This window comes from Dendroctonus ponderosae, unplaced genomic scaffold (genome assembly GCF_020466585.1).
Source record: "Dendroctonus ponderosae isolate FM_Combo_2020 unplaced genomic scaffold, Dpon_F_20191213v2 Dpon_F_20191213_1, whole genome shotgun sequence".
Classification (NCBI taxonomy): domain Eukaryota; kingdom Metazoa; phylum Arthropoda; class Insecta; order Coleoptera; family Curculionidae; genus Dendroctonus; species Dendroctonus ponderosae.
Window position 1 is genome coordinate 50,360,218 of NW_026017110.1, and position 11,439 is coordinate 50,371,656.

Consider the following 11,439-nt stretch of genomic DNA (forward strand, 5'->3'; position numbering starts at 1 on the left):
TACTGTTATCTTATTGTCACTCTGTAAAATTCCATGGTTACCGGAGTTTTAAATAATTACGAAGCAACAGGTATTTGCGCAATGTTAATTAGGCAGATTACCTTGAAAAACATGGCTGCCGTATTTGTGATATAGTTTTTTGCAAATTTCTCAGTTTTTCATAACAATTAATTTCTTTTACTATTTTTTCTGTACTCCTATAACAACAGAGGCCAGACAACACCTCCAGAGGAATGACGCCAATTTTGAATCTTGAATTGGTTTTAGATCAATAATAATCGCTAATAGTAAAATAACAGTACAAAAAAAACAGGTCTAGATCACTTTTGAAGACTAAAAGACCCAAACCTAACAAATACAATTGAGATATGGGGAAAATAAACAAAAATTTATAGGCAAAAATAAAAACTAATCGATAAATCCAACGTCAACCTGACAACACAGTAATTCGCTACCAACTTATAAGGTTAAAAATTCCTTCAAATCGAATCAAACAGTAACGATTTGTTTTGCAATTGCCCAGCAGCAGTGCCATTAAGGAAGAAGAAGAAAGATTCGTTTATTGACGGAACATATCGGCGATTATGTCTATCTCTCTTTAATCTACTTTGCTATAAATCAAGTGAACGTGATCGTGATGTATAACGATATATAATACTACGTTATAATTATATTAGTAATATACTGTGTTCGTGTGGTATCAAAATTACTAGTTTGGGGTGTTGATGACGTGCAACGGTTTTAGTTTCAGATTAAGTATACCATGCGAATTTTGAAAAAAGTCCCGCCAGCTGACCAGATTTAGCTCTATGAGACTTAGTACGATTTTGCCACTTATGTAGCCTTCTCTTGTAATAAACTCTTTTTTTAAACAGAGCACTGTTTATTAATCTGTAATAAAAGACGTGAGGAAATGCTGTCTTTTTTAAAGACAAACATTTTTTTAGGCAAAATACCCAACAAACAGTTTGTTAAAACCTTTTTTTTTGTTGCAGGTATACTTTGCTTTGGGTAAGTGTTTAACAATCATCATATTTCATAATTTCAATGGTTCAAAGTAGATAGGAAATAACACAAAAAAACTGCTTGTAACAATAAAAATATATTTCTTTCACTTTAATATTGTTATAAGGTATACATTGATGATATGGTAGGACAGACCTTTGTTACAACGCAAAGAAAACGAAAACAGTTTTATTATTATTATTATTAATATTATTATTTGGCCATTTAAATAAGTATCACAAATTGTTGAAAACAAAATCCGAAAAATCCACACAACGACCCGTAATAACAATTGTTGAAGCGCCCGAAAGAAAAAACTTTAAATGGCCCTTACTAACTACGTACATTTAACAAGGAAAATATAACGCACTTTTCACATCCAGAATGAGATCTGTACAAATAGTCTCGGTACAACCTAATAGACTTAAAAAAATGTACATTTATTCACGCAATATTTTATATGTACAAACATTACTGCTGGCCTGTATGGGGCACGTTCACAATGAATCTAGTTGATCGGTTATTGCAGCTGAAGCTGAACTAAACGTAATCTAAAACCAAAACCGTTCACGTCATCTACCGTCAAACTGATCCAATTGCCAAGTTGTCATGAAAATCTTTTGTTTTTGATAAAAGATTATTGAATTGGTTTTAGATGAATAATAATCGCTAATACTAAAATAACTTTGAATACTTTGATCACTTTTGAAGACTTTAAAAGACTCAAAGCTAACAACTACGATTGAGATATGGGAAACATTAGCAAAAATTTATAGGCAAAAATAAAAACTAACTAAACTAAAAACTAATCGATAAATCAAACGTCAACCTGACAACACAGTAATTCGCTACCAACTTATAAGGTTAAAAATTCCTTCAAACCGAATCAAACAGTAAAGATTCGTTTATTGGCGGAACATATCGGCGATTATGTCTATCTCTCTTTAATGTAGTTTTCTATAAATAAAGTGAACGTGATCGTGACGTATAACGATATATAATACTACGTTCTAATTGTATTAGTAATATATTTTTGCTCGGGTGGTTTGAAAATTACTAATTTGGGGTGTTGATGACGTGCAACGGTTTTAGTTTCAGATTAAGTATATATTAAGATCATTCGCAAGTATTTTTTCAATTGGGAAAATTTTGTGTGATTGTTGAGTCAGTCCGGGTAAAAAAAGTAATCAAGGAGATTTCGTTTGCTGAAGCTTCCAGGAAGTTAGAGAGGAAAATCTGTTTCAAAAGCCACTATTGAAACTAACCCCCAAACTCTGTTCAATCTGCCTTTCAAATAGTTGTTCTTATTAGATTGAATCAGAAACTGCGTCATTTTTCGTTGAAAAGCGATGATCATAAAGACTCACTTTTCTTTAGTATTCATTCAGTGTGAGCAAAGCTCAATGTGGCAAATTGAACTTGTCACTGTCATAAAAAATTTAAAAGAATTTTTTTTGGGCTATTTTTATTTATTATAACTTATTGTTCGTGTTATACCTTTCATTCGAATAAAAACTATTGTTCGATACGGGAACGAAAATCAGTTTTCAAACTGAAATCCTAACGGACGTTCGCCCTTGAATCGAAAACGCCTATTATCAACCTAGTGCGGAAAGTGACGCTTTACCGACCGAATGTGTAACACTTCACGTGATATGAACTCAGAAGAACATAGTGTCCACTGGAGTGAACCGCCCGCAGATATTTTTTTCTTAACCGTCCGCACCAGTCCTGGCTGATTGCGCTTGCGCGTCCCACTGCCGCGTTGCCGGTTTGATATTTCCATTGCGAACGAAATTATAACCTCAGAAAAACACAGATTCTTGTGGATTCTAGCACGTTTTTAGTTCAGTAGCTGTTGCTCAAATTCATGCTAGTGATGATCGTTAGTGATTTATACAATTAGTTCCCGCAGGAAAGATTTGGATTCTTGGAGTTTTAATAGTCATTGATCTTGTTTGTTTTTTTATTGTTTTCTGCTTTCTAAAATAATGAACAGATATATTTAAATGTTGTCTATGACTTTCACTTTAATTATATACATGCCTGTGAAAAATCAGAAAAATAAATAGCATAAAATTTCTTTCTCCTATAAGATTGCTTCTTAAACACAAACAAACAATAACCAGAAACAATTAACTAAAAAAAAGTAAACGACTATGGCCCGCGTTGAAGCACCATGCGTTTCGTCCCGGGTATATCTATTGGATAGGTATGTCCTGCCCAGGGTTGCCAGGTCCGAAAATCGAGTTTCGGTAGATAAGCTCGACACTTTTCGGTAGAAAATCGGTAGACTCATTTTTCTTTCATCATTAAAGGCTCCATAAAATCGCGCGTTTTTTCAAAATTTTGAGTCAGTAAAAATGTAAAGATAAAATTGTACTCGTTTTTAGCTTATTTCTCAACTTAGTTTTTATTAGATTAACCTGTGAAAATATCCGTTCAACTTGGCTGATGAGTCAGGTAGAATAAGCAGGTTACAAAAAAAATTGGTTAAAATTGGAAACATGAATGTATCACCTCCATATTTCAATATTTGTACTTGGCTCCAAAACTCTTTTCTTTTCTTCAACATTTCGCAACAGACGTCATTCTGTGTCCAGACCTGTAATTCACTATCATTTATTAAATGTTATATTATTTTAAGTAATCCACGGAAATGTTTTCAGTTTTTGTTTGTTACTTTTCGGTAGAAATCGGCATGGTATCGGTAGGTTCCTTGACAAATCGGTAGATCTAGTAGGTCCTGCCTTAGACTCCGGATACAGTATATAGTATTAGAAGTTGTATTTGAACCGAAACGGCGCAGATGTTATTGGGTGAGATATAGCTGGCATTTCGGTTGGAGCTGCTACTTGAGAACTGGCGGATAGAGTTTGCCTCACGTCTTTCTCTGAGGTTACTGGTGTGGACGGTTAAGAAAAAAATATCTGCGAACCGCCCTCATACACTCGCAGACTTTTAAAATGACCGTAAGCAAAAAGTAGTAGACGCAATGACTTTTTACGGATGCATCCCTGGCGTGGAGCCCAGCCTGGGCCCATAGAGGGAGTAGGGATTGAGGTAGGGAGGCAGGGCGGGATGCCCGAGAGGAAAAGCGCTCAGAGATGGAGGAAGAAGGGATGGTTTACTGTAGGGGTGGTACCTGGCAGTAGCCAATGGCGACAGGGGCGGAGTGGGATAAGTCCGATGCATCATCGGGTGTCCAGGGGCCGCAAGGAGCGAAGCCTCCGAAGTGACGCTCGTGTGCGTTCGTAGATGCGTGAGCAGGTCTTCTGAGTTGGAGAAGCGCTTGCCACAGTAGGAAGCGTCCCCCGATATCCAATTGCAGATAAAAGGCAGCTGAGTGGCTGCAGCCATGGCAGCAAACTGCGCCTGCGCATATGCAGCAGCTGCTGCCGGATTGTAGGCGGCTGTCGTGGGCACCTTGGAATGTTCGCACTGAGTACAACCGGCCGGACAGGGCGGCTTTTGCACGGCACCTCCGAACAGATGCGAGGTTACGCTGCAGCCCGTGCAGTACGGATCGCGACAGGCCGACAAAGTGTCCTGAGCCTTCAGCCGACCGTAGGAGAAGTACGGGTTCAGAGCGCTGGCTCTCGATAAGAAGCTCGACGTCATCAGGTCCATGTGCGGAAAACCCGGGTAGCTCTGAGTGCTCAGAAAGGCCGAACTCACCGGAGTGACGCCTGGTTTGAATGTCCCCAGCGGCAGGTCTTTGATGGCCGGGTCCGAGGAACTGGTGAGGATATTGGGGGTGAAGGCGGTCTTGCTGCCGGACGGAGTCTTCGGACTGTTGCTCCCTTCTGAGGCTTTTTCCGGGCTTCTTGAGGCGCGGCTGTCGTCGCCCGCGGGGCTTTCGCGAGCCGATGTGGCGCTCTGGTTGCTGGCGCAGCGCCCGTTTACCTGCGCGCCCCGACTGCTGGGCGTCCTCACTCGGTTCCCTCCTACGCTGCACGAACGCTCCTCGGGAGTGGCGGTTTTCTCCCGCGGGCTTTCTACCTGCTGCTTGTAGGGAGTCGACTTTGACTCAGAAGAGGGGGTGGATCGCGACTTCTCTTTCGGCGTCTGGTCGGGTTTTTTCGCTGGCTTATCGGAGCCCTGAAGTAGCTTCGGGTTGGGCGCATCTGCTCCGATCTGCGAACATGTCTGGGCCAGAAGTGCCAGCGGGCTTTTCTTGGCGTCCAACTGGAAGAAAAATGTGCCTTTAGTTATGCAGTCACGAACCAAAAACAATTCAAATGCAATTGGGACCTTGACCTTTTTTGTTTCTTTAATACATTTGCCTATCTATAGAAATCGCGCATACCAAATACCAGCCCTGAAATCGCAATATTTAATTTGCAATAAACAATTAAAGTTGTGACCGCAGGCTATTTATTTGAAACGACACTAAACGCCCGGGAATGGTCGTGACGTCATAGCGCTAGTCTGTTCGATCGAAAGGCAATACGGGAATCCGGCTTGTCGTTGAACTGTCTGAGTGTATAAATAATATGTAACAAATTTGTATTTTGTTTGTTTCTCAGCTGCATTGTAGTAATAGCAAATAATAACCTCAAAAATAGTTATTTGCGATATATAAGACGATAAAAAGAAACAACAAAAATCAAACATGAAAAAAATTAAACAGGAAAAATCTCGTTTTATCGTGGTGCATTTACGTTAAATATTTACCTACTATTTTTGTCATGCAATATAAATATTAACACATATTTTTAGTTGAAGTTGATGTCATAGAATAGAACGATTCAAATTAAGGGCAAAAACTTAACTAAGCTTCAGGAAATAAAAAACAAATTTAAACAAAAAAGCACTTGGGTTGTCTCGCCTCTGAATTGGAACAAATTATCCAAAAATACTAAAACAACTAAGCTAAATGTACTAGTTAGTAAAGACAAGAATTTCGTCGGTATTATCCGAACAAGAAATCATATAAGGACAGTGCGAATTTCGAGGTTCGCTCACCTCAGGCACCCCTAGGCCCGGTTTCGAGTCTATGAGCCGTCATCACATGGATTCAGCCCGAAATTGACGAAAAAACAGATGATTCAAGTGCATGTTTCGCTAATTTCAGGCTGAACCCAGCTGATGCGAGCTCATAGACTCGAAACCGGGCCTGGGGGTGCCTGAGGTGAGCGAACCTCGAAATTCGCACTATCCTTATATGATTTACTTGTAATCTGACCAGAAATTCCCGTAATTAATGTATGCCAATTTGCGCTGCCAGCTGACGTACCGATCTTTTTTCCTATTTTTACGGATTTGACTCATGAGCAGGTTTTTATATAATTGATGGTATATTGGGAGGATGAAATCTAGCGGGTTTTAGTTTTTAGTGTTTAATTTTTAGTGGTTCTGCTGGCTCCAAATTTAAATGATTTACTGGACGCCCAATACTTTCTGACTGAAAAAATAGAAGGTCGTCATCCAAAGCTGATATTATTTTCTTTCTTTATAACGTTTTTGGATACAAAATCTAGCTCTAGCCCACTTTATTTTTGGGTTCTTTTTTATGGCTGAGGCAGAAAATTTGTTTGCAGTTTATTTTTCCCTTTGCTTTCATGTTCTTCACTAGAAAGCCTATTCTTTATTATATTGGTCTTTTTCGGGTTCGCTTTCGCTGGGATAGTTTTGCAAAATATTGCTCTTAAGCGGTTTTGCTTCTAATCCCTTCAATTATTACCCATAAATGCCAGAAGGGAATTATTGATGAAAGCCGGGTAACATTGTACACAGAGAGTGGATGATGAAGTCCATTAGCCGTGAACAAATAGGGAAGGTAATCTCGAGCATGCAAATGAGCAAATAATTTAAGCTAATTGCGTTTGCTAGACAGTAATCAACAAACTAATTTGTTATCTTGAAGCGCCCGACTAAGAAAAATGATGGTTTGTAACATTGGCGAGCGGTGATTATTCACATGCCGCAAAACGCCGCGCTTTTTTCCGTTAATTAACACCATTACACGTGTAATAAATCTTTGTCAGATTTCGCCTAATCCTGCCCGCACGTAAATCATGCAAACTTGGCGTGCATTTCTTTCGGTTATTTATTTTAATGGGCGCTGTTGCGCAAAGTGGGATCTGGGGAAAGTTGCGACAAAGCCTCTAATAGTCCGTGGACTTAAATCTGGCACGTCTGACGGCCCTGCCATAGGTAGAACAAGCAGCCATTCGGTTGGCAGCCATTGATTCCCAATATCATTTATCAGCCGATGAGCCATCAATAATAAATTGTACGTCCGTTCCGAGAAAGCGGTACATATAAAATAATAATTCTTTTCAATTGGCTTTTAGTTTGGTAAATGATAAATTATAGGTTAGGTCGTTAACGGACGCCATTAATCAACGTCGCGAGGTAATTTTAAACAAAGGAAACATGTCGGCAGCACATTATCTAGCCGGTTTAGGTCGATAATGAAAAGCTCTCGGTATTAATAAAATATGAGCCGTTTTGGTGAGTCAACTGGATCAGTAGCGCGCCTCCAGTTTGCCCAAATCACCACTAAACTCTTAGTGGAAAGTCAGTCTGGACTCTTTATGAGCTTTAGTGAAGCTACAACGCCTCTGGTCGCATTATAAAAAGGGTAAAGAACGGAACGGGAGGCGTTAAGTTAACATATAGTTTATGCAAAGTCAATTGAGACAGCCAATGAATATTAAAGTGCGTCCAGAGCTGAGCCGAGCCTGATCCGCGGCAAATTCCTTTGATGTTTCGTCAAAACACCGACAGACGAAACATCAAAAGAATTTGCCGCGGATCTGGCTCGGTTCAGATCTGGATGCACCTTAATATTCACTGGCTGTCTCAATTGACTTTGCACAGACTTTACTTTTACTTGATGCTTAACATCAGCTGGCGACAAAATGGCTTTTGAATTTGTTATCTTTTTTCCAAAAACCACTTTATCGCTAACTGATGTAAAGCGTCGGAAGGCGTCAAGCAGAAGTATAGTCTATGCAAAGTCAGTTGAGACAGTGAATAGTAGACGGCATATTTGCAACCGTGTCTTAACTGGCTATGCATAAACTTTAGCAGATTTGTGTCCGCTTGATCATTGAAGGGCTAGTTTGCTTTCATTGCGAAAAACGGAAATGAATGAATGAATATTTTACTGGATTACTGGAATAGTTACAGGAAAACATGTAGATTACATATACTGTACAATAAGGAGCTTAAATAGTACGTTTTTTTTAATTTTTAATAATTTAAATGCAACAGCAGTTTTGTTTTAGGCACCAACCAAAAATGCGTCTTCTGGACTTTTCCAGAAATTTCGAGTTTTTGCCGTGAAAAAAAATTCAATACCCAATTCCGGCTTCTACATTCTCCTGAACTTAAAGCATTACAAAATTTCATCGAACTTTGTATAAAAAAAAAATGAAAACCAAGACTCACAGTGGTGGGCAAAGGGGTCAAATACTCCGGCCTCAAATACTGGCTGCTCGGTGTCATCATGTTTGGAACACTGGCGCGAAAAAAAATTCGCTTCCGCCTAAACAGTAATCCACTTACGGGCCATCAGACCTACTATGTTCCAATCACCCGAAACAAAACACTCTCGGTAAACACTGCGGATGCGACTGATCGAAACGTCGGATTCTCTCGCAGCCACACACAAACGCTTCTGACGAACAGAAATAACTGACGGCGGCGCGATTCATCCGACGGAAAACAGGACGGCACCTCGACATGACGTCATAACCTGGCTTTTTCTCTCCCCACCATCGCCATTGAGTGTCTTGTTGTTAGTTTTGACACCCATCGCGGCCGACTTGATCTCCACCAAGGTGTTGCGGCGATGTGCTTTGTTTTGATAGTCGATGACAGCTCATGTCTGTTTTGACAGATGGGATGGGACATGTCAAGGGGACGCTCCCTTGGGGCTTTTTTTTCTTGTCCTGTCGATCCTTTCGATGGGGGGCGACTACGACTACATGGGGATGTTTCCATTGTCATTTGCCATTTTTGAGGCGAATGGGGGTTTTTATGACAGTCTAGTCCAGGACGGGTTGGACTAGACTGTACCGAAAAAAAATGTTAAAATTTTCATCACTAACCGGCTACCGGAGTAAAACTGGCTTTACTCAATAGCCGGTTTTTTCATTACTGATGACCATTTTTACAATTTTTTTCTGTAATTTACAGGGAGATTTACAGTCCTCATGCAGTGGATAATATGTTTATTAACAACTTTTCTTAGTGGTTTTTTTTTTGCAAAAATGCGGGTTTTGTCCACGTTTTCCTCTTTGCAATGCACTACACTTCCATGATATGAGAAAGGATGCCATGATGTCCCCGTTGTCTGTAAAATCTCTGTCACGGTGACACCGGTTGGAAAATTTAGCGCATTTGCCAATTGTACATTTTGTTTGTGCTTGACTAGACACCTTTCGTAGGTATTTGGAGAAGTTACGATTAATATACCGGATGTCAATTTGAAAACTGCCCACCCTTAATATCTTTCTTGCAGTTGAAAATATAAAAAATCGGAAAGTAAAGATGACACTTTAAATGAGTATTTTTAGCCTCCTCGTTTCAACCCTCTAGGACGGGTAGATGTCGCGAAAAATCAGTTTTTATTTACGGAAGAGAAATTTATACAATAAAACCGATGGGATCTACTTACGCACTATTTTCCTGTAAACAATAATAAAGTCTATGTTCGAACCCTCCCTGACATTGATAAGATATTCCTGGATAGATCAATTGGGAGAAGGGGACCAATTGAATGGCCTCCAAGATCACCGGATTGATCACTCCTAGACTTCTTTCTTTCGGGACATCTTAAGTCCATTGTTTATAAAACGCAACCTATTGATATTTACTATCTTAAAAGACGAATTGCAGCAGAATGCCGGTCAATTCCCGGTGAAGTTTTCCTTGAAGAGTTCCGTGAAGAGTTCCAAAACAGACTTTATTATTGTTTACAGGAAAATGGACAACATTTTGAACAACTGATAAAATAGTGCGTAAGTAGATGACATAAACACCAAAGAAACCTTCGAAAGTTGCCAATTATTAATTTTCTGTTGTCAATCAGTGTCGTGCCCGAAGGTACCAAGTTCGAGACAAAAGTACTGGTTCGATTACAGCAACAATTCGATTATTTCCATCAATATTTGGTTGCGACGCTCAGCCAGAAAGCTGTTGAAACAGCGATAATCACTGACAAGCACTCGACTGGCGTTCGCACCTTTAATGTTGTGTAAGCGACTCATTTAACTAACAAAGCGAGCTTCTTATCTCTTGTGACAGCACTTTGCTCAACAAAGATTCGGCCAATTACCACCATAAGGTGGCACGCCAAGCGCAGACTTGAAGAGTTCACAATGATTCGGGCGCTTTGGGGAGATTCAGCCTGATGGTGGCCGCCGCTCCAGCCCGATTTAGCCCCCGTCGCGGAAAAAATAGCGTTCTGTATAAATAGGCGCGTTAAATACCTCTTGGATCGTTTGAGCGTTCGGAAAGTGCATCCTTGACAGGATGAAGCACGGTCGCATCTATTTCCGAAAATAAAACGTATAATGTCAATCGAATCGAGCTGGAAATAGCGTTACGGATCGGCGGTTGACGGGCTCGTTGCGACGTGCTCTCCGCTATTACGAAGATGGATTGTCGGCTTCTTAAAAACTCCTGTCGTCCATATTCTACTCAAGCCGATTGGGACATTAATTGAGAAAAGTTGAAGAGAATAGACCGTCGCGTGATCTCCACTCGGTCGCACCTCGTCGTTTTGACATTACCATGTAAATCAGCTTTAAACCCGAACGTTTTAGCTGCGAGCTGTTAAGTGGCAATAATATCACTATTTTAACACTCTTTCCCGTATAGAACTCGATAATTACCATATAATTATCGCCGCTAATTCGAATGCACACCACGTCGTTTTCCCCGGCAAACGAACATGTGACATGACAGCGAATCGGTTGCTCATCGGGCAACGCAAGCCCGAACAATTCCAAGTGGTTAAATTATGGCCTGGGAACTTCACCGGCGCTTGATGATAATCCAATGGGGGAACTTCAACCCTTCAACCCTTCACCAAACCATCCACTCGATCTGGCGGCGATCGATCATGCGGTCCATAATTCGTCCGGACAGCTCTTAATGACAAATCTGGCCCCCCACCCAAAGACATCCATCTTCATTAGGGGTGGTCGACAACCCAATGGCGAGGGCTCCTTGTCGTTCCCTTTTGTTGTTTGCACAGCTGTTGACTGACCTGGGTGATCCTCCTCGGTATAAACGTTCCCGACACAAAAATCGGAAGTGGATTGATTGTTGTTCCTTGATTTATTTGCCACTTTTCGGCAACCCGACTATTTGCAAGAAAGACCGGAAAATTGACAGGCAAGACACCAAAATCCAACAAGACTTAACAATGAAATAATGTTCACGTGCGAATGTAAGCGGAATTCGACTGTCCTC

At 40.5% G+C, this 11,439-nt stretch overlaps 1 protein-coding gene across 1 annotated transcript; it reads right to left on the reverse strand.

Annotated features, from left to right (window-relative positions):
* Window positions 1–1,083: 1,083 nt before the first annotated feature.
* LOC109533269 (zinc finger protein Elbow) lies at window positions 1,084–8,674 on the reverse strand. Its single transcript, XM_019898553.2, has 2 exons — window positions 8,407–8,674; window positions 1,084–5,193 (listed from the first exon to the last, which is right to left on the reverse strand). Exons 1-2 carry the CDS (start codon window positions 8,464–8,466, stop codon window positions 4,009–4,011), a joined length of 1,245 nt encoding a protein of 414 aa, XP_019754112.2. The 5' UTR covers window positions 8,467–8,674; the 3' UTR covers window positions 1,084–4,008.
* Window positions 8,675–11,439: the final 2,765 nt, after the last annotated feature.

Coding starts and splice junctions, on each gene's coding strand:
- LOC109533269 (XM_019898553.2), bottom strand. CDS start 8,466: ATGATGACACCGAGCAGCCAGTATTTGAGGCCGGAGTATTTGACCCCT. Junction 5,194..8,406: donor TGACCCCTTTGCCCACCACT/GTGAGTCTTGGT, acceptor TTTTTCTTCCAG/TTGGACGCCAAGAAAAGCCC.